Source organism: Haliotis cracherodii, unplaced genomic scaffold (genome assembly GCF_022045235.1).
Source record: "Haliotis cracherodii isolate W230 unplaced genomic scaffold, xgHalCrac1.p SCAF_2, whole genome shotgun sequence".
Classification (NCBI taxonomy): Eukaryota; Metazoa; Mollusca; class Gastropoda; order Lepetellida; family Haliotidae; genus Haliotis; species Haliotis cracherodii.
This window is the reverse complement of record NW_027266275.1, coordinates 17,113,994-17,141,799: the sequence shown is the minus strand read 5'-3', so window position 1 is coordinate 17,141,799 and position 27,806 is coordinate 17,113,994. Positions and strand designations below refer to the sequence as shown.

Here is a 27,806-nt window from a genome sequence, read left to right as displayed (position 1 = left end):
GAGTGGATGGCTAACTGGAGGCCTCCTTGTGGTGAGTGGATGGCCTGTTGGATGCCACCTTGTGGTGAGTGGATTGCCTGTTGGTGGCCTCCTTGTGGTGAGTGGATGGCCTGTTGGATGCCTCCTTGTGGTGAGTGGATTGCCTGTTGGTTGACACCTTGTGGTGAGTGGATGGCCTGTTGGATGCCTCCTTGTGGTGAGTGGATGGCCTGTTGGTTGACACCTTGTGGTGAGTGGATTGCCTGTTGGTGGCCTCCTTGTGGTGAGTGGATGGCCTGTTGGTGGCCTCCTTGTGGTCAGTGGATGGCATGTGGGATGCCACCTTGTGGTGAGTGGATTGCCTGTTGGTTGACACCTTGTGGTGAGTGGATGGCCTGTTGGTGGCCTCCTTGTGGTGAGTGGATGGCCTGTTGGTGGCCTCCTTGTGGTCAGTGGATTGCCTGTTGGTGGCCTCCTTGTGGTCAGTGGATTGCCTGTTGGTGGCCTCCTTGTGGTGAGTGGATGGCCTGTTGGTGGCCTCCTTGTGGTGAGTGGATGGCCTGTTGGATGCCACCTTGTGGTGAGTGGATTGCCTGTTGGTTGACACCTTGTGGTGAGTGGATGGCCTGTTGGTGGCCTCCTTGTGGTGAGTGGATGGCCTGTTGGTGGCCTCCTTGTGGTGAGTGGACAGCCTGTTGGTGGCCTCCTTGTGGTCAGTGGATTGCCTGTTGGTGGCCTCCTTGTGGTGAGTGGACAGCCTGTTGGTGTACTCCTTGTGGTGAGTGGATTGCCTGTTGGTGTACTCCTTGTGGTCAGTGGATTGCCTGTTGGTGGCCTCCTTGTGGTCAGTGGATTGCCTGTTGGTGGCCTCCTTGTGGAGAGTAGACGGCTTGTTGGTGGCCTCCTTCTGGTGAGTGGATGGTGGTCCGTTGGTGGCCTCCTTGTGGTCAGTGGATGGTCTGTTGGTGGACACCTTGTGGAGAGTAGACGGCTTGTTGGAGGCCTCCTTGTGGTGAGTGGAAGGCCTGTTGGTGGATTCCTTCTGGTGAGTGGATGGCCTGTTGGTGTACTCCTTGTTATGAATAGAACTTCTGACAAAAGGTGTGTGCAGTTGAACATAATTTACTTACTTTTTTACTTTCAGATAACACCTACTAAAAAATACAAACACCATTACTTTATGTAAAATATATTTTTTATTTCTATCCCACAAGATCAATTACCACTGAAATGTGCCAACTGAGCAACTTTCATACATATTCTTTATAGGTATCACAAGGTAATTCAAAACCACATATCTGGTTAAAACTTTATGCTCAGTTGCAGCGTACATATCAAACAATAAACAAGTACCAAAAACAGAAACACACATATATACAATTTAGCCTTCTTGTAAAACACATTTGGCCCATTGCACTGATTGATGAAACTCAACAAAATACAGTTACTGTTAACAGATGTAATTTTCTTATTTACCAATGCATTAATAACTTTTTGATACAATTTTGAAATCTGAATTTATGCAAGATCATAAACAAAATCATAAAAAATGGATGTCAAAGTCCTCTAAAAATATACACCTGGTCCAGTTTTTAACTCTCAAACTTCTCAATAATGTATCTATTCTATTTTTCACACATACTATTCCCCTGACCACTGTTGACTAAGGGGGAAGAGTCCGCCATCCTGGCAGTCTCCATGGCCACACAAGATAAACATTCACGCATTATATACCTCATTTAGTCATTTGACATGTCTTTATGGAAGAATATTTTATCACAGAAAATAAATTCATTTGTGATAAACTAAAAAACAACAAAACAATATCAAATAACGCTTAACATACCAAGCAGTACTTATTTTAGTAAAATATTTCATATCCTTAGGCAATACGATTAGTTCTGTCACCTCCTTAAGCAGCTGAAAGTTGGCAGGACAGGTCCTAGACGTGTAATCTTGTCTTATTATATCATGATGTGAACACATGTAAAACTGGACTTGTACTGTGGTAAGTGACTGAGTGAGTTGGTTTATATGCTGCTATGAACAATATTCCAGTTATATCACGGTGTGTCAGTGTCAAGCCCCAAAGTGATGCAGGACTCAGACATTTACCACTTTGGTGAGACCAACAAGCATGAGCATGGTGCTGACAAACCTAGAAACAGAATTGGGGCGAACCTCGATTGAAACTCACAAGGGACACAACTCTGCACAGTAGTTTAGACAACTGAGCCATCCATGCCGCCCAACTAAAGGAAGTATTGGCTTTGACATTTTGCAGTTATAACTGTCAAAAATACTATCATCTTGTGGTTTGCATTATGTTTGTCAATGCACAGAAAATACATGATATGATATAACTTATATTTTGTATTTAAAAAAAAGAACTATAAACATATTACTGTAGAACATGAAAAATGCTGATTTTATCACTAAGAATTACATGATCATTCCACAAGACAGATGCATCAGACACATGCCATGAGGTTGCTACATCTAGTATTACATCTATCAGGGCATAACGTAGGGCACATGTTCACATGGTAACAACAGTCCCCCCTATTTTAAGAGAATGCACCATTGACTTTTGAGAGATCAGATTTCCTTTCAAATCTGTAAGGCTCCTGGTAGTCAGTTCCTATCTTTTTGTGTTGTTATAAACAATAACAACTGTATGAACAATGATGAACGGAAATAAATAAATAATTTCTTTGAAAATGACACTCTCCCATGTCAGAACAAATATATCCACCATTATATAAATTGATGATATGTTTTCCAGTGACATGAAAGACCCATCACTTGCAATTCTGATATTTTTTATCACATTTGTCGTGAACTTGTTGTCAAGAAAACTCATTAAAATTAGTGACAATAAAAAAATATTTAAACAGATTTATGTGCCTACCATACATGTATATTGAAAGAAATATTCTTATTACCTTCCTACTTTTTGACCCATAATTGTTAACTTATACTCCCAAGGGAGCTGAGAATGTACTTTGAGTGCACACTGATCCATTGAATAGAGTACCGGTAATACTTCTGTAGCTCTATGCTTCTGTGCATGGATGCAGTTATTATTCTTATTCCTATTACCTCAATCACACACATTCTGGGAGCGTAAAGAGGTCCACATAGAAGACAGTATGACAACCCAATAAAGACTGTGTACATAGCAAACAAAATTAACATTCAGCATCATTGTGAGATTTCGCAGTAAACAGAATGATTTATTTATTTATACATGCCGGGTGTTCCTCTTCATCACGCTAATTGCATGTTCCCGTAACCAATAGATTCCTAATCATATATCTATGTGCCATAATTTTCAAACTTTCTTCCTTAGAACGTCCAGGTCATCGTAAAAGGAACTAGCATCTTGGCTCGGAACTCTGTCACGTATATCAACTGAAATAAACATAAATCGTTTTTAATAACATTTATATATTGTAGTGAGTTTGGTTATCGCCACTTTGAACAGTATTTCAGTTATATCAAGGTGTCAGGTGGATGGGTGAGGAAAGCACATGATCCAAGTATTACTCAACTTAGTCGTGTACAACCTCGGTGAAACCAATGAGCATGGGTCTGGTGCTGACAAACCAAGAAACATATCAGGGTGAACTGTTATTTGACTTCATGATTTTAGGTTTCAGGCACACCTTTGGGAGTCAATTCTGCACTGACAATTGTAGTGCCTTAGATGACGGGCCCACCTGCGCCCACCTAAACTGTAGCAGTCACAACTATACTTCACATCTTGTACAATGACATCTATGACTTTGAAAAGGTTAAGATTATAATACAGATGTCACAGAGCAGGTCCCTAGTGCTCAAGGAATGCCCAGCGGACAATGACTTGGATATTTAAAATGGCTGCTGAGCATATGAACAGGTCTGACACTACCAGGATGTGTGGCTAAGGGGAGACAACTCTAAGCTGTGACTAAATGACACCTTCATTTGAACCTTTAGCCAAATAGTTATCACCTTAGTAATCATGGTAATGCAAAATCTATGAATTAAAAAAAATACACCAGAATAACAAAAGTTCAGCACTTGCCTGATGTGTGTATACAGAGTTTCAAATAGAATGTGAAACAGTTCATGAGTTATGCCTTCCCTTGTTTGAATGTAAAATGTATTCAGGACTGATTTGTTACCATATTAATCTGAAGAAATATAAAATGGTTCATGAGTTATTCTCTGGAAATGAACCCGACCCTCATGTAAACATAAGTCCACTTGTTGCCATGGACATTTTTTATGAGTACTGATGATCGGCAGATGGATGTTTCTTTATCCAAGCAAAACTTTGTCTGGGTCGGGGATAACTGAGCATCAATGTGAACTTCACCACATACCTCTTGGAAGCTGGAATATGTAAACTGAGTACGTATTCCGTTGACGGTGACGACCTTGGGTGGGGATGTGACCCCCAGCACAGTGACATTACCCAGGATCATGGGCTCCGCTGTGTAGCCGGCTTTGACGATGTTAGACTTCAGCGTGTTCTGAAAACAAGTTCATACACATTCAGTACCTTTCTGTGTTCAGATAATAAGGACTACTGTAAATCATGAAATGAATGCATCGCCAACTGGCAGACTGGTCTAAAATGTGTCACGAATATATGCAAAGGTTCTTCCTTTGAACTAATCAACAAAGTATATAATATCACTTGCTACATTCACAAACTTAATTTCAGCTGCTTGACAAGAAATCAAGAGCAGGAAATTCCAATAGCGCATATCCAAACGATATACGTCAAGTTACCGACGAAGATTGCACAGGCTTCGAGTAATGTTACACCAGTTAGTGCCATCCTTTGATTTTGGTTGGTTTGTTTGTTTAACGCCGCACTCAGCAATATCACAGCTATATGACGGCGGTCTGTAAATAATCGAGTCTGGACCAGACAATTCAGTGATTAGTATCATGAGTATCGATCCACACAATTGGGATGACATGTATCAATGAAGTCAGCGAGCCTGACCACCCGATCCCGTAGTCACCCCTAACGACAAGCATAGTCTCCTTTTACGGCAAGCATGGATGCTGAAGACCTACCCCAGATCTTCAGCCATCCTTTGAACGTAAATGAGCAGTGTTATGTATTCCCCACTGCTATTGCTGTAAAAGACATGTTGACTACGGTGAGTTTACCAAGAACAAAGTCGCTGTAATAAACCATCTTTCCGAAGCAAGGGGTTTAACTGACAATAGTTGTTTCCACAATCATTGGTAACATGGCAGACTTACATTTCTTGCAAAGAACTGGATCAAATTGCACTGCCCCTTCTCATAGGCATCTGTGAATGGAAAGAAAACATAATCAAATACCCTCTAAAACAACAATGTGTAACACAGTAATATGTATGCCTATGGCAACAACAGTTACCTTATGAATCATACATAACCATATTTGGAATACATAAGGCATCTCTTTTCATATCCTATAAACAGCCCAGAAACATGATAAAGTACTTTCATAGCATTCATAGTCAGATGGCAGAAGGTATTTCATCCTTGGAGTTTAATCAAATGTTCTGATGCCATAAATTCTGAGGCTGAAACGGAACACTTTTTGCAATATGACACAAATCCCGATAGTGAGGTCATGTTACAACAATATGACACATATCCAGACAGTGAGGTCATGTTACAACAATATGACACATATCCCGATAGTGAGGTCATGTTACAACAATATGACACATATCCTGATAGTGAGGTCATGTTACAACAATATGACACAAATCCCGATAGTGAGGTCATGTTACAACAATATGACACATATCCTGATAGTGAGGTCATGTTACAACAATATGACACATATCCCCATAGTGAGGTCATGTTACAACAATATGACACATATCGCGATAGTGAGGTCATGTTACAACAATATGACTTATATCCCAATAGTGAGGTCATGTTACAACAATATGACACATATCCCGATAGTGAGGTCATGTTACAACAATATGACACATATCCCGATAGTGAGGTCATGTTACAACAATATGACACATATCCAGACAGTGAGGTCATGTTACAATAATATGACACATATCCCGATAGTGAGGTCATGTTACAACAATATGACACATATCCCGATAGTGAGGTCATGTTACAACAATATGACACATATCCAGACAGTGAGGTCATGTTACAACAATATGACACATATCCCGATAGTGAGGTCATGTTACAACAATATGACACATATCCTGATAGTGAGGTCATGTTACAATAATATGACACATATCCCGATAGTGAGGTCATGTTACAACAATATGACACATATCCCAATAGTGAGGTCATGTTACAACAATATGACACATATCCCGATAGTGAGGTCATGTTACAACAATATGACACATATCCCGATAGTGAGGTCATGTTACAACAATATGACACATATCCAGACAGTGAGGTCATGTTACAATAATATGACACATATCCCGATAGTGAGGTCATGTTACAACAATATGACACATATCCCGATAGTGAGGTCATGTTACAACAATATGACACATATCCAGACAGTGAGGTCATGTTACAACAATATGACACATATCCCGATAGTGAGGTCATGTTACAACAATATGACACATATCCCGATAGTGAGGTCATGTTACAATAATATGACACATATCCCGATAGTGAGGTCATGTTACAACAATATGACTTATATCCCAATAGTGAGGTCATGTTACAACAATATGACACATATCCCGATAGTGAGGTCATGTTACAACAATATGACACATATCCAGACAGTGAGGTCATGTTACAACAATATGACACATATCCCGATATTGAGGTCATGTTACAACAATATGACACATATCCCGATAGTGAGGTCATGTTACAATAATATGACACATATCCAGACAGTGAGGTCATGTTACAACAATATGACACATATCCCGATAGTGAGGTCATGTTACAACAATATGACACATATCCCGATAGTGAGGTCATGTTACAATAATATGACACATATCCAGACGGCGTGGTCATGTTACAATAATATGACACATATCCCGATAGTGAGGTCATGTTACAACAATATGACTTATATCCCAATAGTGAGGTCATGTTACAACAATATGACACATATCCCGATAGTGAGGTCATGTTACAACAATATGACTTATATCCCAATAGTGAGGTCAAGTTACAACAATATGACACATATCCCGATAGTGAGGTCGTGTTACAACAATATGACTTTTATCCCAATAGTGAGGTCATGTTACAACAATATGACACATATCCCGATAGTGAGGTCATGTTACAACAATATGACACATATCCCGATAGTGAGGTCATGTCACAACAATATGATATATTTACATACAAACTCAGCACTTGAAAATAGAAACCAAACTAAAACATATTTAGTGTCAAAGCAAACACAGATATATTTACTATCAATGTAAGAAACTTTTTATTTGTACACATTGACATTGATTAAGGATGAGAATACAAACATTGGTTCTCAGGCAAATAAACCATTGTGTACAATCACCCTGTGAAAGCAACTCCTACATAAATGTATTCCTTGATGAGGATACTGGATAAAATACTGGAATAGAGTATTTGATAACCGTTGGACTTGGAATATTCAAGTATTTATAAATAAAAAAATTAAAAAATGGAAATCAAAACAGAACATGCTGCAAACTTTATGATGATGTGGGTGGTGCCTGAGAACCAAGACTATTATTTTCTTTAGCCATATATACAATGCCAGTATGGTTAGTATTTTCATAAGTAATGAGTAACTAATTTATCAGACTACATGTATCACCCAAGCAGAGACAGGACCTACCCACAGAATCTCCATCATCCCAGTACAGCTCACCCTTGGCAAACAGGGGGCTGCGAGGCATTGCTACTACCAACCAGAAATTATTTTTTCGACTGTGAAAAGAAAATGAGAACAATATATGGATGAAGTTCAACTTTATAATAATAAATTTACTTCAAAATGCATTGTGTTTATAGAGTTACAATCTTTAAAAAAATGTGTGCACACGGATTTCCTCAAAGTTTGCACACCATTTTTAGGTTAAAACCTCCACAAACACAGAATATTGAACATGTTGAAGTCAATTCTTATAAGAATAATAAAGTCTAGAATAATAACTTCAGAACTGCTTATTTAATCACTTAACACAAGAACTTGGACAACAAAATAATATACAATCAGTGACATCGTTCAGTGAAATAATGCAGCACAAGTTCTGCCCCCTCCATTATCAACCAATCAGGAAACAGTGATCTGCTAGTGGGTGTGGCCTACATTGTTTTAGGTCAATGGAAACATTACTCCACAAAAAATGTTAATCCAATCAAATGCCAAGACATCACTTGCATCTTTACATACAATATTAAACAATATGTGATGTTTTTAGCACTACTAACATGAACATATGACAGATATACAGTAAACTACAGTTATAACAAACTCAAAGGGACCACTAATTTTAGTTCGTTATAATCGCAGTTCGTTATTTGCATGTATACAGCCAATGGCTGGGACCAAAAAATTAGTTCGTTATATTTGTCAGTTCGTTATAAGCGTGTTCGTTATAAACATAGTTTACTGTAGGTGGAATTATTTTAGGTAATTCTCACTGAGGATTATAAAAACGTATTTCATTGCTTTCAAGAGGCTCATTGAAATGTAACTTCATATGAATGCATTGTCACAAATAACTGAAGAGGAGTATTGGAGTATCTTTCCCTTGCCATGGATCTAAACTTACAAAATTAATTCACTCTGGACAGATAATCCAACATTCTCCAAATTTTGTGCTGCGTATTACTTCAACTTGGTGTAGATAATCCCATGCCATTACCAAACAATAAAGCTCATTTTCAACATGAGTAATTAAATGCAATGACTCCAGTATGATTTCCTCTGTATTGATATAGACCATCCATGCAAGTAACATGTTAATCCAAACAGCATGGTCTACAGCATCAATGAAGGAACAAGGTTGGTTTGCCGCATCAATGACGTGGGTACATATCAATCTGCTTGAAGGAATTTTCTTTTCCAATCCTAAAGGTATTATTCAAAACTCAACTTGACTAATTCAGTTGGCTGTAAACCAGTACCTCTGTGTTGTCGTGAGCGCTGGCTCCTGCATGGGGATGATGTAGCCGCCCCTGAAGTTGAGGTTGATGAAGTTCATGGGTGCAGGGAGGTAGAAGGTGCCACCAGTGTCGGTCATCCGACGCCCACTGGAGAAGTAGAACCAAGTGGAGCGAGGGAAATATGCAGGCACACGGGTCATATTCTGAAACCATGGCAGAAGGAAAAAGATGAAGAATGGAGAGAGTCATGACACGAACTCACGGAAGATTGAACGTATTAAATCATAGGAAAGTGACAATAGGAACTCACGGAAGATTGAACGTATTAAATCATAGGAAAGTGACAACATGAACTCACGGAAGATTGAAAGTATTAAATCATAGGAAAGTGACAACATGAACTCACAGAAGATTGAAAGTGTTAAATCATAGGAATGTGACAACATGAACTCACGGAAGATTGAACGTATTAAATCATAGGAAAGTGACAACATGAACTCACGGAAGATTGAAAGTATTAAATCATAGGAAAGTGACAACATGAACTCACGGAAGATTGAAAGTATTAAATCATAGGAAAGTGACAACATGAACTCACAGAAGATTGAAAGTGTTAAATCATAGGAATGTGACAACATGAACTCACGGAAGATTGAAAGTATTAAATCATAAGAAGGTGACAACATGAACTCACGGAAGATTGAAAGTATTACATCATAGGAAAGTGACAACATGAACTCACGGAAGATTGAAAGTATTAAATCATAGGAAAGTGACAACATGAACTCACGGAAGATTGAAAGTATTAAATCATAGGAAAGTGACAACATGAACTCACAGAAGATTGAAAGTGTTAAATCATAGGAATGTGACAACATGAACTCACGGAAGATTGAAAGTATTAAATCATAAGAAGGTGACAACATGAACTCACGGAAGATTGAAAGTATTACATCATAGGAAAGTGACAACATGAACTCACGGAAGATTGAACGTATTAAATCATAGGAAAGTGACAATAGGAACTCACGGAAGATTGAACGTATTAAATCATAGGAAAGTGACAACATGAACTCACGGAAGATTGAAAGTATTAAATCATAGGAAAGTGACAACATGAACTCACAGAAGATTGAAAGTGTTAAATCATAGGAATGTGACAACATGAACTCACGGAAGATTGAACGTATTAAATCATAGGAAAGTGACAACATGAACTCACGGAAGATTGAAAGTATTAAATCATAGGAAAGTGACAACATGAACTCACGGAAGATTGAAAGTATTAAATCATAGGAAAGTGACAACATGAACTCACAGAAGATTGAAAGTGTTAAATCATAGGAATGTGACAACATGAACTCACGGAAGATTGAAAGTATTAAATCATAAGAAGGTGACAACATGAACTCACGGAAGATTGAAAGTATTACATCATAGGAAAGTGACAACATGAACTCACGGAAGATTGAAAGTATTAAATCATAGGAAAGTGACAACATGAACTCACGGAAGATTGAAAGTATTAAATCATAGGAAAGTGACAACATGAACTCACAGAAGATTGAAAGTGTTAAATCATAGGAATGTGACAACATGAACTCACGGAAGATTGAAAGTATTAAATCATAAGAAGGTGACAACATGAACTCACGGAAGATTGAAAGTATTACATCATAGGAAAGTGACAACATGAACTCACGGAAGATTGAAAGTATTAAATCATAGGAAAGTGACAACATGAACTCACGGAAGATTGAAAGTATTAAATCATAGGAAAGTGACAACATGAACTCACGGAAGATTGAAAGTATTAAATCATAGGAAAGTGACAACATGAACTCACGGAAGATTGAAAGTATTAAATCATAGGAAAGTGACAACATGAACTCACGGAAGATTGAAAGTATTAAATCATAGGAAAGTGACAACATTAAATCTTACGGAAAATTGAAAGTATTAAATCATAAGAAGGTGGCAATATGAACCCACGGAAGATTGAAAGTATTAAATCATAGGAAAGTGACAACATGAACTCACGGAAGATTGAAAGTATTAAATCATAGGAAAGTGACAACATGAACTCATGGAAGATTGAAAGTATTAAATCATAAGAAGGTGACAACATGAACTCACGGAAGATTGAAAGTATTACATCATAGGAAAGTGACAACATGAACTCACGGAAGATTGAAAGTATTAAATCATAGGAAAGTGACAACATGAACTCACGGAAGATTGAAAGTATTAAATCATAGGAAAGTGACAACATGAACTCACAGAAGATTGAAAGTGTTAAATCATAGGAATGTGACAACATGAACTCACGGAAGATTGAAAGTATTAAATCATAAGAAGGTGACAACATGAACTCACGGAAGATTGAAAGTATTACATCATAGGAAAGTGACAACATGAACTCACGGAAGATTGAAAGTATTAAATCATAGGAAAGTGACAACATGAACTCACGGAAGATTGAAAGTATTAAATCATAGGAAAGTGACAACATGAACTCACGGAAGATTGAAAGTATTAAATCATAGGAAAGTGACAACATGAACTCACGGAAGATTGAAAGTATTAAATCATAGGAAAGTGACAACATGAACTCACGGAAGATTGAAAGTATTAAATCATAGGAAAGTGACAACATTAAATCTTACGGAAAATTGAAAGTATTAAATCATAAGAAGGTGGCAATATGAACCCACGGAAGATTGAAAGTATTAAATCATAGGAAAGTGACAACATGAACTCACGGAAGATTGAAAGTATTAAATCATAGGAAAGTGACAACATGAACTCATGGAAGATTGAAAGTATTAAATCATAGGAAAGTGACAACATGAACTCACGGAAGAGAGAAATGATACAGTCATGGAAAAGATAACATGTAGGTGCAGGAGAGTGAAAGGATCAAGTCATGGGTGAGGTGAGGTGAAATGGGGTTTAACACCACGTTCAAGATTATTGCACTTATATATTGACATGCATGTGTTGTGTGGCTGCTTGTACTAGGCCAGACTAATGCTGATTTTATTGTGCTAGCCCACTGAGATAACATGCTACAGTTTAACATGAATACCCCACTCAGACACTGTATACTGACTCCGAGCCGACCAGTTCTTGTTTTAACCCTGTAATGCCGACTGCCAGGCAGGGTAACAACATGTACCATCTTTTAACATCTTTTGGTATGACACAGCTGGGGATCTACCACCAGACCATGGAGGCGGAAGATTGGCAACATGAACTCCCTGAGTGAAAGGATCACCTCATGAATGAGTAACAGCATGAACTAGGCCCCATAATGCACTTGTAGAATGTTTAGTGTCACATGATTAAAATTAATCAAATTTTGGATAAATTGCCCTTGTACATTAACTACAACAGTTCAGGACAAACTACATTTCAAAACACTACACATTAGGGTAGCGCAAATTGTATTTTTTTATCATGATTCGAACATAGTCAATAGATTACACCACAAGTCTGGTCTTGAGAATCTTCTTATGGACTTGTCCAGTTGCTCGTGTGTTGTGCAGTTAGCATGGTTAGGGTACATTTCTGAATTCTGATTTCAGACAGTTTGATTTCTGCAGTACTCTACACTACAGCGATTTAGTCGATTTCTTGGGAAGGTATAGGAGGTATAGTTCATGATGGGATGAACATGGACCTTCTGATATTGGCTATTACGAGTTATGTCCTTTCTATGCGTCTCCTATTGACCAATCAGATTCCACCTCTTGTATCACTTGCATTTGTTTCAAACAAAACGGTGGCGCCCAGTCAAGACGATCTGATCGATAATCAAGATCTATATTGTGATAAAACGAGTCTTACATCGCGAAATGCATCAAATTACGTGAGCACCTTGATTAAAAACATGAAAAAATTTAGAAAATATCTGTTGACAACGAGTTAGCGGTGCACATGCTTTGCAAATCCTGCAGTCGAATGAAATCTGCATGACACTCTACGGCCCGGATTTCGATTTCGGTGCGTGAATTTGATTGGACTATGCATAGACTCGTTAGTCCTGCCAAAATGTAACTCCATAATACCAGCCTAGTTCGGCAAGGGTGGAAACTGGACTTTATAGTCAGTTAACTCCATCGCCTCGGGAAGATGTGATGGGATTTGAAAGATGGACCTTCTGATACGGGGTCAGGCACCCTGTCCACATGTTTAGGAAGTAATACTGTTAACAAGCTGACAAGGATGTCATCTTAGGAATGACCCCACACCCTGCTACATTCTGATAGTCGGTAAATATTTACTGATTGAAATAAGGAATTCGCTTATAGGAACAACAAATAGCCAAGCTTGGTAATTATGTCAAATGTTGATTTCATAACATGTCATTGATGTATTTCCATGTACAATTTCAATGTATCAACAATTTGACATACAGCCAGTGAATGATCAAGATTGCGTTCACACCACAGTCAGCAATGTTCCAGTTTTAATGCATGAGAAAGATCAATGCCGTCAGGGTAGAACTGGCCCCAAGTAAGTGGTCCCGAAATGGACTGAGTGGTAAGGCTTGTTGATTTGGTTGACCGCATGTCATAGCACCCCCATGGCCTGGGATGCTGCTCATTATATTACTTTCTACTTTGTTGGGTTCAGTGTCGAAAATTTACTGGCAGCCATCATTTAGCTGGAATAATGCATAGTATGGCATAAAAAACAAATAAATGATGACACACAATCAGCCTGACAACATATGGTGACTATTAACTGTTACACCTCTTGTTTCCAGTGTTCTGCTCTATCTCACCTGTTCCAGCGCTGGGGAGATCATGAGAGCTGGCCCCCACATGAACTGTTTGTCAACAGTGTAGGAAAACTTGTCCTCCGGGAATCTGGGGAATAGAGGGTGACACATGTACTTGTTGACACCTGTCTTGTCCATGTTTCCATTCACAGACCAATCTACTCTCATGGCAACAAATAGTGTTCAACTTGCCATCTCTCAATTATATGATTGGCATAATATAATGTTTGTTTGTTTGCTTGTTTTTTAACGCCACACTATAAATATAAATAATGGAGGTCTGTTAATAACTGAGTCTGGACCTGACAATCCAGTGGTTGACATTATGAGCATCCATCTATCACACGCATCAAACAACTCAGCGAGTCTGACCACCCGATCCCATTAATCGTCTCTTATGACAAGCATGGTTTGCTGAAGATCAATTCTAACCCAGATCTTCATGTTGGGTAGGGTAATAAGAAGAAAATTGTAAGGATGACAAATTTCTTGACACTGTGGCAACTGGACACGATGTCAGGAAGATTACCATATTTGTATGAATCATATATTGGTCACTTACTCCATAAAGATTGGCCTGGCTACAGTATCCCCCATGGTGTGACTCTTGAAGAACAGCGTGTAGAGGTATGGCAGGAGGGAGTAGCGGATCCGGTACGCACTCCGTGTCGAGTCCAGGAGGGACTCACTGAAGGCAGTCGGGTCTTGGTCCTAAAATCACACGTCAACTTTCCATTTTTTTGCATCATAAACAAAAACATTACACTATCTAAAAGACTTTTGTCTTATTGTCAGAGACATTAACCAGACTTCGCTTGGGTTAGAATTCTTCACTACCATAGGAACTGGATGATTCAAGCAATGCAACTTTTTTAAAGTATGTCGATATGTGGATATTGAAATGTTCTCAGAATTGTCTGGAAAAAATAATTAACCCACCCTATTCCCTGCACTTTCCATCAGTTGTATCCCCCTACCTCTCAACCCACCCCTACCTATCTGCACCTCAATGTTCCCCCTGCAACTACCGGCAGCTCTATGAGCTTCACACCTACCTGCACCTTTATCTCCCCCTGCAGCTGTATGCTCCCTCCCTTGCACCTACCGGCAACTGTATGGCCCCTCCCCTGCACCAACCGGCAGCTGTATGGCCCTTCCCCTGCACCAACCGGCAGCTGTATGGCCCTTCCCCTGCACCAACCGGCAGCTGTATGGCCCTTCCCCTGCACCAACCGGCAGCTGTATGGCCCTTCCCCCGCACCAACCGGCAGCTGTATGGCCCTTCCCCTGCACCAACCGGCAGCTGTATGGCCCTTCCCCCGCACCAACCGGCAACTGTATGGCCCTTCCCCTGCACCAACCGGCAGCTGTATGGCCCTTCCCCTGCACCAACCGGCAGCTGTATGGCCCTTCCCCCGCACCAACCGGCAGCTGTATGGCCCTTCCCCTGCACCAACCGGCAGCTGTATGGCCCTTCCCCTGCACCAACCGGCAGCTGTATGGCCCTTCCCCTGCACCTACCAGCAGCTGTATGGCCCTTCCCCCGCACCTGTCGGCAGCTGTATGGCCCTTCCCCTGCACCAACCGGCAGCTGTATGGCCCTTCCCCTGCACCTACCAGCAGCTGTATGGCCCTTCCCCTGCAACAAACCGCCAGCTGTATGGCCCCTCCCCTGCACCTGTCGGCAGCTGTATGGCCCTTCCCCTGCACCAACCGCCAGCTGTATGGCCCCTCCCCTGCACCTACCAGCAGCTGTATGGCCCCTTCCCTGCACCAACTGCCAGCTGATTGGCCCCTCCCCCATACTTACTGTCAGCTGTATGGCCTCTCCCCTGCACCTACCTGCAGCTGTATAGCCCCCTTTCCCTTGACCTACCAACAGCTGTATGGCCCCTCCCCTGCACCTACTGGCAGCTGTATGCCCCATCCCTGTACCTACTGGCAGCTGTATGGCCCCACCCCTGCACCTACCGGCTGGTGCTGATCATTGTGACTCCTGGAGAAAGGGTAGAAAGCTCCCAGCTGGTACCAGCGCTGACACAGCGCCTCATTTGTTGCATGTCTGAACCCACAAATGTCTGAACCCACCATGGGTATTCCGAACATGTTAAAACTCAGGATATCTGCAATGTAAGTACACTACTATAGCATGTTGGTACATGCGATTGAGACAATCCAATCATGGTCTAAAATTTTATCTTTGATTTGATGTTTTTTTCATCTTTCATCTTTCATGAATTACCAAATCTGTTGATCACTCAAATCATTCTGTAAAATCATGTGTAAAATAACTACACTAGTTGTAATTTGTGCAATTGCTCATGTTTATGCCTGTCACTTATTATTAAATTTATGCATTAAAACTGACATTGTAAACACACCACTCCTGAAACAGATGTATTTTGTTGTTGATTAATACTATTGAGCATGTTGAGTCCTGACAAAATTTTCTTGCATATCAATCATTTGTGCCCTGATCATTTTGAGATCTGTAGTAAAATTCATATTTCTCCAAGTATAGACTATCCTGGCATGCAAACATACCAGGCTCCACCATTTAACCCCACTCACCCGAGATGGACTTGTACATGTCGTAGTATGTGGCGTCATTGTCTCCGGTCCAGTGACCGCCAAAGTGACCCTGACCAGGGAAGGTACATCGGGATATTATAAATGGCCTCTTTCCAGGCCTAGCTGCCAGGAGAGCTCTGGAATAGATAATTTAGTTTTCTGGGCAAGGTGAAATCAAACAATAATTGTGTATAATTCTAAGAATACTACCTCTATTACATCATAGCCATAAATTCCTGTTTAGGCTAATAATCACACTATAAAATTTTCAATGTCCATATCACTGCCAACATATCTAATAGTTGTGAGGGAAACCTATCCTTCACAGGAAATGCAACTGTGCATGTGCAAGGCACTTTGTTGGCAGATGGTGAATAGGTCGAGATGTGTATCTCAAACTGAGGCCATCCACTTGAATATCCCTGGATGGAGTGACCATTCTGTGGGCACGATCTTGTTCTTCCAGGGTAGGCAATCTGCAAGTATATCTAACATGCTGGTATATGACGTTCTTCCATCCTGCAGCTCACCGTGTCTGCCAAGGAATATAAACATGTAACCTCCTGCAACAAAGGCTGTGACCTCATGTAGTCTTGGTGCTGTATGTATGCTACCAATGTCGTCAGTACTAATGAATGGTGCAGCTGAACTTGCCATGCTTGGGTAGCTAGAAATATCGCACTCATTTCAGTACGGTTGATGTGTAATTCCCTGTTCTGGGTAGACCATTTCCCCTGTCTTCGGCGGCGTCCATGTGAGCGCCCCATCTGTCATTTAATGCGTCCTTGCAGAGGGAATGCAGAAGGGGTCGAAAAATGAGAGGTATACTTGGCATGATGTTTTGACGAAATAGACACCAATTTAGTAAGTAAGTGAGTATGTTTTTACCCCGCTTTTAGCAATATTCCAGCAACACCACAGTGGGGGACACCAGAAATGGGCTTCACACATTGTACCCATGTCAGGAATTGAACCCGAATCTTCGGCATGACAAACGAACGCTTTTACCACTAGGCTACCCGACCACCCCTTGAGCTGGAAGAGGTTGAGGTTGAGTTAGTGCATATGTTGAGTCTTGCTCTCTGGTAGTGTAACTGTAGCCTGCCTATGGATGTGAGTGGACCTAGGCAAGGCATCCAAAATTGTTGAGACCTGATGGGCTGGAGGAGTGTGCTTAAGATCATGTCCTTTGCCCTTGCGAATGTGTCCTCTGGATGCCTTAGTGTGCCTTTCTTGAGATGGAATCTCGCCCCTATATACACAATGTCTTGATTCTAATTGATGAGAAAGTCCTCATTTCATTGTAACCTGGTGAAAAGCTATAAAATTTTAGTGTGATTCTCAGCCGAAACACAAATTTATGGCTATGTTGCAATGGAGGTAGAGTATTTGAAGGAATTATGTTATCGTGACATGAATTTGACATGAAATTATCCCTTGAACCATCACCTGGATCCACCTAGAGGTTTTGTGATTATGTGACAGACATAGATACATACTGGTATGAAGCGTAGGTTTCCCCCAGGCCGTAAAGGTTGTGGACATTATAGGTGCGGGACAGATACTGCTTGGCTGAAGCACAGATGGTAGTGAACCTCAGCGAACCGCCTTTCACTCCTGAAATAATAGGCCAAGGTCATGCTGTAAATATTGACAAATATTAAGTTTCTAATCAGACCAAATTATGATTTTTAAAACAGCATGTTAATCTGATTATATAAACACTGCCATGATATAGATGGAAAATTACAGAATGTAGCATTTAACACAAACAAAACCAATCCAATGATTTCTCCAATACAAACACAGAGTGAAGCTGACTATAGAACACTGACCCGGCAGGTAAGGGGGATGTTCATATCTGTCTGTCAGTGAGCAGCCTGTGGTTGATCCAGTTACAAAGTTGCTGATCTCATTCATATCCTGTGGATAACAAGTTGGAGTGACAATGACTGAGGCAGCCACATGACCTATTATCATATCAGTATAAATCTTCAAACAGAGTATCGTCTGGTATCTTACAATACAATTTGTATCACGATATACATCAAATTGTAGGAAATGATGAAATTACTGAAATACAGCTCTAAAACCTCTTTCTTCACACATTTATTTATCCTGTTTATTGTAATCTGAAAAACTCTGATGAAGAAACCAAAAGAACAAAACAGTTTTATATGAAGGGATGGTTATTAAATATAAGAGTTAGTAGCAAGTCCTCAGGAACCACATCCTTGTGTTCTGCCATGTGTCCAGGTGGTGCTTTTCTACTTCTGCTTCTTATGGGAAGTAACTGGTTAGTTCCTGTTCTAGTTATAGAGTATGGTGATCTCACAAATTGACGATTCAAGTATCATTTGTACCAAAGTATCGATGATATCGTAGGTAACGGTGAATCGTTTTAACTGCCCTAGTGTCTTACATTATCGTGATAAGAAATTGCTTTGATCACTTCACACAAAAATCAAATTAATGAAAACAAACACTCGCGACATAATCAACAATGTGATTTGTTCACTTACAATCCACATGCCATCAAACTTGACGGAATCCTGGAAAGTCTTCACCACAGTGGTCCAGTACTCCACAGACAGGGGGTTGGTGAAGTCGGGGAACACCGTCGAACCAGGCCAGACCTACGTAACAACTTCAAGCTGGACTCAACAAGTTTGGTTTATGGCTGCTTTGACCAGTAACTTAGTTATGTCACAGAAAGCTCTTTATTTATTTCTTGTTTAACCTCGTACATAGCAATATTCCAGCTATATACAATCGAATCTGGGCCACACAAACCAGTGATTGGTGTTATGAGCAATCATGACCAATGCTTGTTTTGTCCATTTGTTTATTTGTTGTTTAACGTCACACTCAGCAACATTCCAGCTATATGACAGCAGTCTGTAAATAATCAAGTCTGGACCAGAAAATCCAGTGATTGACATCACGAGCATCAATCCACACAATAGGGATATGATGACATGCATCAACCAATTCAGCGAGTCTGACCACCCAAACCGTTAGTCGCCTCTTACGACAAGCATAGGTGACTAGATGACACACAATCAAGCAAGCTTCCTAGTCTGAACATCAGATCAATTTAGTTGCCTCATATGATATGACAAGTGATGGTTACAGGGGACCTACTCTAACCTAGAAACACATTACATGCAGTAGCATTCCATTGACAGGTAATAATGATGTACCTCTTAAAATGAGAATCAATCAAAATTGTCCTCTCGGTGCACAGCGTTTCAAGTGAACAAAATCATTCCAGCAGAATAAATGAATGTTGTTTTAGCAGCTTCTAAATCATCAAAGATTGACAAATAAACCATTTGTTCACAGAATCAGCAGTAACAATCAGACGAAATAACGATGACGTGACTGTTGTACTCACCTTCCCTACAAGTGGTTTGTCGTCGGTGTTGTTGATGTAGATGTTCATGGAGAGCCCCAGGTCATAGGGAAGGTAGCTGCCTGGCTTCTGGGAGTTGCTTATCCCAGGGTCCTGGTGAACACAATGTTCAGGACTCATTCATGTCACTTACCATGATTACAGCTATGTGATATTTTTATAGCAGCTGTACACAGAACATTAACAGCTTCCAAATTTTTATTTTTTATTTTGCATATGGGCATGATGGACTGGACTAAGTATGAAGTGTGAATTTGATTTGTTTATATGTAATGAGCACAATCAAACAAACTATTCATTCTTCTCAACACTGAAACAAACTATTCATTCTTCTCAACATTGCAACAAAATATTCATTCTTCTCAACATTGCAACAAACTATTCATTCTTCTCAACACTGCAAGAAACTATTCATTCTTCTCAACACTGCAAGAAACTATTCATTCTTCTCAACACTGCAACAAACTATTCATTTTTCTCAACACTGCCAACAAACTATTCATTCTTCTCAACACTGCCAACAAACTATTCATTTTGGGCATGTTTCTGAAATCTTCCCACCTGCTCCATAGAAATACAATGGGTGCCCCTAAAGCCTATGATATTCTAACTATTTAACTTTCAGAATGTAATAGTTCAGTTGAGCGACTTGAGAAGAAAACATGTACGAAACATGCCAAAAGCAGAAACAGAAATCCCCCAATTAGACCATTTCGACCCAAACGCCATGAACATGTAGCAAGATCATTTTACCTGTTTATCATTGTTAATGAACTCCATTACTCAACTTGCATGGATAACAGTATGAGGTCTACAAGGAGACATGGCCTACCACTATCATGATGTAGTGTTTGCCCTGGGAGTGCAGCGTGTCTATCAAACCCTTTTGGTCCCCAAACTTTGGTGATGTTGTGAAGTCTCGCTTGCCATCCGCGTAGTCAATGTCGTTCCACTGCACATCCTGAAAACAAACAGGGAGTGAGTGAATTTTGGGTTTGCAGATCTTTCACAAATATGCAGCCCATCACGTACAAATGTAGAGAATGGCTGCAGAAAATAAAATATACTGTGTCCCGAGGGATGCACTATGATATTCATAGTACATCCAGCGTATCAAGAGCAGTTATGGGTATCTGTCATTTCATCAAACACTCATGACCACTGTCCACACGATCATTGATTCATTCCAGGCTCTTAAGTAATTATCTAAATGTACAGTACACTACACCATTTCATTACTTTACAGGACCCTCATATTGCCTGAAGGGACCCTTACAATTATTTAATCTGTTGATGAGGGTCCCATGGACATCCCCTATTGTAAATCAAGGTAAAAGTACTAAAACCCAATTGCTCATCACACTGAAAGCCTGGGTTCTATTCCCTACATGCGTCCAATCTATGAAGACCATTTCTGGTGTCCCTTGCAGTGATATTGGTGGAGTATTGCTGAAAGCAGGGTAAAATGGCACTTACTGAAGCAATTCATTACAAACTGACAAATGTAGTGTCACTTTGATGTGGAAACAACAACAACCTTTCAACACATACCTGAGGCATTCCAGCCTTGGTGAGTTTATTCGCGATGTCCAGCGTTTTCTGAGCAGTGGTGTACCCCCATCGGCACTGATGGAATCCCAGACTCCAGTATGGAGGCATGAATGTCCGACCAATCACCTCTGTGTACTGGCTGACAACGTCCGCAGGTGTCGGACCGAGGAAGATGTAGAAGTCCAGAATTCCTCCGATAGTTCTCCATGTGATAGCTGGGCTAGGTTGTAGAAGTGCCTCTGGTGATATGATAAGAGAGATTAAAATAAAACATCAATAAAAAATAAAATAATATATATTTTTTTATGGTCACAAGGTTAAGAAAAGAAAATACAATTCTCCAGCAATCATTGAAAATTTGTGCAGAAAGTTAAAATTAGTCTTGTAAAGCGCTAAAGAGACAGGAATTCAATGACACAATGTTTTGGTTGATACATGTCTTAACTACTGTTAACCATGCTAACAGGTACACAGAAATTTCAAGAAGTTCTTTTTTCATGTTGCCATGGTAATTAATATACTAATCATGGTAATGACCAAGATGGAAGTTTTCACTGATTGAGTTAGTATGAATGAACCAAGAATTGTTTCATTCAGCCTGATTTACAATATCAAAATACATTATGATTCTGACACTTATTTTGTCAACTAAAATCATTTCAGAAGCCAAAAAACATCCCTACAGTTTCCATGTTAGAAGGTCTTCAACAAGCCATTTATATAGCACAGGATGACTGTGACCAGCATGACCATGTACAACCATGAGGATATAGAAACATCTTTGGGTGCTCACATCACTGCACATGATAAGCACAGATACCATGGAAAAAATTGGGAGTGAGTGATTTGTATTGAACACTGTTTTTAACAGTATTTCAGTTGCAGCTCACTCAAAACTATGAGAGGAGAACCTGAAGTAGTGCAGGCAATAGATGATACCGTATTCGACATAATAAGCATGATAAGCGGCCAGGGCGCTCTCAAAATTAGAATGAGGGGGCTCTTATTAGAATATTATTTTGGTGAAAAACAACAGAGTTGAAAGATCGTAAATTTCGTGGTTTATGCTGACAGCCGGAAATGTTTATATACGACAGATATATTTTTCCAGAATTTAATTGCCCATAATTAAGGGTGCATATAACAAACGTATTATGCAGGAGTAAATAATCCTGAGTATATTTATCAATCGGAAGGGGTGCTAATTGGGATTGTTCACTAGCCAGTATATTAGCAATTATCGCCGTGGGCGCTTATTAGAGCAGGGTGCTAATTATTACGTCGAATATGGTAACCACTTTGACAAACTCCATGAGTATGGAAATGATTGATTAACCAAGAATCGTATCTGATCATATGGATATCCTGATGACAGATCAAGAGTCCGAACTGGCATGATTGGGGTGAATCTGGGCTTCTCAGCCTATCTCAAAAACATCAAAGTGTTGTGTGTTGTTACTGACCCATAGCATTGCTGTTGAGCAGCAGGACTCCATGGCTGCTGGAATCATTCTCCATCACCAGGTAGAAGGGGTGGGACCCGTACAGGTTAGTGTTCTCCTGCAGAGAGCGATACGATTCGTATACAGTACTGTTATTTAATAAATTGATATTCCTTCTTTTCCCAGGCAAATCATAACCCTGAATCATTTTCTTTTACATTTCAGATATTGATGATGTGATATTGTTGGGCAGAAACATGTAGACTAGATGGATCTGTAAATGTTATGCTGCTTACAGCCAACTGGGAAATACTAGTGAATCTGTGTAAGCTGGTTGTTGAAATAATTCACATGTTTTTAAACCGATATAGCTTGTAATGTATCATATGTATCTTGATACAGGGATTGTAATTTTATGTATTGTATCATGGGCCTTGTATCAGGATACAATACTGTATCACCCTATCATTACACCACTCCACATCACAAACAATCTCACCGCCCCAGCGCCATTATGTCTGCTGTCTGCAGGTGACCTATGCAGCTATCATGGATATCAGGTCACAGTGTAGTGCCATGATTGATTCTATATGCATCATTAGTTACATTACTGTGTCTACAGGCAGACAACAAACATCACAAAATCAATTTAGATTTCAAATGAATATGATTAAATTTTAAAGAAAAAGAATCTCAATCATGTTCATAAACGGAAAATTTACTTTTGAACATGACACACTACAAATCTTTTGACATACCAAATAACGTGACTAAATTTGAAATAAAATTATGTTTACTTATGTAATTGGAATAAACTCGCTATTGTGAAAGCAGACAACAAGTAAACATTCTGTAAGACCGATAAATTAGTGGACAATTAGCTACTGAAGTTGATCCCGAAAGCATTACTACATGCAGGACAGGTACGTTTCTTTCAATATGGAGAGTCTTACAGCTGGAGGCTGGTCTTTGTTCCAGAAGACAAAGCTGGTCCAGTTGACGCTGTGCATCAGGGTGTCGCGATGTTCACCGAGCCCGTAGATGTATGTCGATGGCAGGAAGTAGGACAGCTGGAGAAACTGGTCAGTGAACATGAACGCTCCGGTGGTGTTCATCCTAGCAGGGAGAAGGGAGTGATCAATTGATGGTATATCACAGATGCAGATCAAGAATTTGAGTGGGGATGTTGGTGGAATATAATAAAGTGCATTTCAACACAACCCAGTACTGTAAAATGAAAAAGGATCTTTTGCTCATACACTGCAATTTCTTCAATCCAGATGTCACAGATCCTTGTGAAAGGATTTGGATCATCAAACCTGTTAATAATAACATGAATACGATAAATGTTAGGGAGTGCATGGGTGTACTGCCCTATGCCAGGTATGCTAAGTATTATGAAGGATATATCATGCATATGTTATGTCACGTTCCAGTGTTCGAAATTAACCTTAATGACATAGGATTTAGGGAGCAAAACCCTCAAGGAACCTAACTTAATTTTGAACACTGGTAATCAAAGTGAGTTTCTGATTTAACAGGGTCAAATTATGAACATGAAAGGGAATGGTAGTTAAGAAATAGCATCCAACATACAGTGGCGTGTTACTACTCTTCCTCGTGACGGTCAGGTGGAACGGTTGGTTCTTTCCAGCAACCTGAACGCTGTACATGTTATTGTCTGTGTTCTCTCTAGGCACTGACTTCGGTCTCGACATCGGTACCTCCCATCTAGCCTCTGCAGGATCACTTATCTAGATAGGGACATTACAATATGTGAAACAGCCGGGAACAGCTATATCCAACAACTATCAAACCGTTTCACTGACAATTTTGCAGGGGGTGGGGGGGATTTTTTATAGAAAACAGTTTTATTTGAATCATGAAAATACAAGTTGGGGACAAGTGATACTTGTACAAATATTTGATCCCCCGCCGTCACTGACATATATTTTGCCTAATTTACAAGTCTTCCCTGACCAATTATGTGAGATTGTAGTGGTTCATGAGCTACTCATTGTGAAGTGAGAAGTTTAACATCGTCATCTTAAATTTAAATAAACTCTGCAGTCATTTCAAGTCAAGGGCATTGGGTCTCATCAAGACATGTTAAACAATGTTAAATGAGCCAAGCATTGAAAATGCTGAAAGTTTTTAAAAAATGTTTTCTTATTAAAACCTTATGTGGTTCACAACTGTAAAACATTTTTTCCTGCCTGCTTCAAGGATATCTTACCTTGATACGCAGCCTATAAGGGGTTTCATAGCTAATCTCCATGCTCAGTTCCGACACATCTCTTGGGTAGTACGTGGCAGTAGTTCTCTTCAGCGATACCTTCATCTCTGAAGGTGATTCCAAGTGTTGATCGATGACCTTGTACCCATCATAGTTTTTGGGATAATAACAGTAGGGAACGCTCATTTTGAATCCTGATGAAGAATTGTTTTCATGCTTGCCATCAGCTTGTCCCCAGCAACACCTTCGGGCAGTGCAGGACACCGCTGTGGCCAACTTTTCGGGATGGCAGTCAAATCTCTCATTTTCAGGTAGAACATCACATTGTTTTGTTGATGAAGAGACATCCTCTTCAATAGTCTTCATAAATTTAGAGTCAAGAATTGTGTCCACATCTCTCTGAATATCGGCAACAATCTTTTTAACTTCAATTCCACCATGCTGTCCACTGACCTTCAAATACGGATCGGTTTTCTTCACAAACAGAATATTTTGCTCATTTTGAACTAGCGACTGAACATGGTATGGGTTAGATTCTAATGAATCGCCTTCATTCTCACGGATATCATCAAAGGTCATGTCCAAGTCAGTCTGGGTAAACTGGTCAAATGTGGAGGTATGCGGTTTGGTCCAGCCAAATGCAGTGTTTGTCCACCATGTGGAGTTAGTGAGGTGTGAGTGGAGGAATGGGGGCGAGGTGAAATGCAGGATGACGATAAATCCCCCGCCGACAGTCAGTAACAAAACAAAAATCTCAAGCCAGTCCCGGAGAGTGAACCGAGTTGATAGCTTCTTCTCATGGTCATCATGTTCTTCCTCAAGTTTCTTGTACTTCATGGCTACAAACTAAGATGATCAACCTCTGAAAAGATACAAACAAAATGTCCAATATTTCCAATAAGGCATAAATAAAGAATTTGTTTGATTACCATGATAACAGTTCTCTGAGCACATATACATGTATAGTTTTTCTTGAATTTAGAATTATTGAGTAACCTACAGAGCACTCAGAGTGCAATTCAGAGCACTTAACATTCTAAGGTAATAAAAACAAAACCCCAAATATGAATTCTGAAAAACATCTGAAATGCAAGTATGAAAAGAAATATCTCCTTATTCTGTAGTACTGAACTCAAGTCTTCAGTGTCACGGGTCAATACTTTAACCACTTAGCTCCCCCACCACCCTTGAAAATTAAGGTGAGGTGAAATTGGGTTTAACGTCGCATCCAAGATTATTGCACTTATATAGCGACGTGCATGCATGTGTGTGTGTGGCTGATTGTACTAGTCCGGACTGATGCCCATTTATAGTGCTATCTCACTGAGATACCATGCAACAGTTTAACATGAATACCCCACTCAGACACAGTATACTGACACCGAGCCGACCAGTCCTTGTTTTAGCCCCTAAATGCCGAGCGCCAGACAGGGTAACAACAAGTACCATCTTTTAACGTCTTTTGGTATGACACGGCCGGGGATCGAACCCCGAACCTTCCGCTCTCCAGGCGGACGCTCTACCACAAGACCACAGAGGCGGTCTTGAAAATTAAGTGGTAGGCCTAGAATAGGTACTCACGCAACATGAGTACATGGTGAAGCCATAGCCAACACTCTGTGCAAGTCTGGTAAATATGTTAAATATAGTTTGAGTCAATTTCTGTAATAACGAGATAACAGAGTAGCAAAACAGTGTACACAGAAGTGCTAAATTTGGTTGTAAAATTGTATTTTTGGGGAAAACAGACAGACCGATTGTTATTGTAATGACTGAACAAAGTGAGCATTGCTTAGTTGCATGTGTTTTTTATGTGAATTAGCCATGTGATTTCCCCTGCATGTCTTTTCAAAAATGCTTATCTAGTGCATTTATAATTTTCCCTGGGAAAAAGTCTATTTTGCTCATCATATTTGGAAATAAGTGTCTCTATTCTGGAAGCAAGAAACAAGTTGTGATGACATGCTCTTCAACATGTTTAATAGAAATGGGTATTAGAGGTTAAAGTGTATCACAATGTTTTGCAATGCACAAGGCCGTATTACACATTACGCAGTTGCACCCCCTGGATTTTTTTTATAGAAAAACAGTTTTATTTGAATCATGAAAATACAAGTTGGGGACAAGTAATACATGTACAAATATTTGCCCCCCCCCCCCTGTCAAAAAGAGTTAACTACGGCCTTGGCCCAGGCATGTCAGTTCCATAAGATCGAAAAGGGGTATTGGATCGCCAAGGCGTGTCAGCTCCCTGAGACGAATGCGTGTGCATTCAAGCCAGAGCCACGAAAACGGTATTTAATTTTTAACTGCGCCCGTTGTACTGCATTGTGTGCGAAATACGCTACTGTCGGAAAGCGCATGTTAAATCTCCTATATCAGTCAGTCAGACTGCATTGTTGCCGGGGATGAGGACCTCCCGGACCACCACTCTGGATCCGCCTATATGCAACGGAAAATGTGTAGTCGTCTTTATCCGACACCAGTAGGCCTGGGTTTACTAACCGGATCTGAACGACTCATAACTGCAACCATCATTGCTACAACGCGATTATCACAGTCGAGCCTTTTTATTTACAGCTTAGTGTCATATATTTAGAAAGGCCAAAGCATCTAACCTGTACTGTGCGTGTTCTGGCGTACATCAGCTGATCAGACAGTATTTATCAGCTGCACTGCGGCTACACTTTGACTTGTTTATCTCGG

The 27,806-nt window shown here is 40.1% G+C and overlaps 2 protein-coding genes across 2 annotated transcripts; both read right to left on the bottom strand.

Annotated features, from left to right (window-relative positions):
• Positions 1-10: 10 nt before the first annotated feature.
• Positions 11-2,944, bottom strand: LOC139467480 (uncharacterized). The gene is made up of 2 exons (XM_071249026.1): positions 2,925-2,944; positions 11-1,070 (listed from the first exon to the last, which is right to left on the bottom strand). The coding sequence occupies exons 1-2, from the start codon at positions 2,942-2,944 to the stop codon at positions 11-13; spliced, it is 1,080 nt and encodes a 359-aa protein (XP_071105127.1).
• LOC139469897 (lysosomal alpha-glucosidase-like) lies at positions 1,189-27,806 on the bottom strand. The gene is made up of 20 exons (XM_071252225.1): positions 27,719-27,806; positions 25,101-25,946; positions 24,461-24,618; positions 23,818-23,980; positions 22,886-22,982; positions 21,423-21,661; positions 20,704-20,832; positions 19,854-19,964; positions 18,979-19,092; positions 18,292-18,379; positions 17,956-18,073; positions 16,457-16,593; positions 15,857-16,008; positions 14,448-14,596; positions 13,889-13,973; positions 9,121-9,302; positions 7,826-7,917; positions 5,248-5,297; positions 4,350-4,499; positions 1,189-3,393 (listed from the first exon to the last, which is right to left on the bottom strand). Exons 1-20 carry the CDS (start codon positions 27,743-27,745, stop codon positions 3,328-3,330), a joined length of 3,153 nt encoding a protein of 1,050 aa, XP_071108326.1. The 5' UTR covers positions 27,746-27,806; the 3' UTR covers positions 1,189-3,327.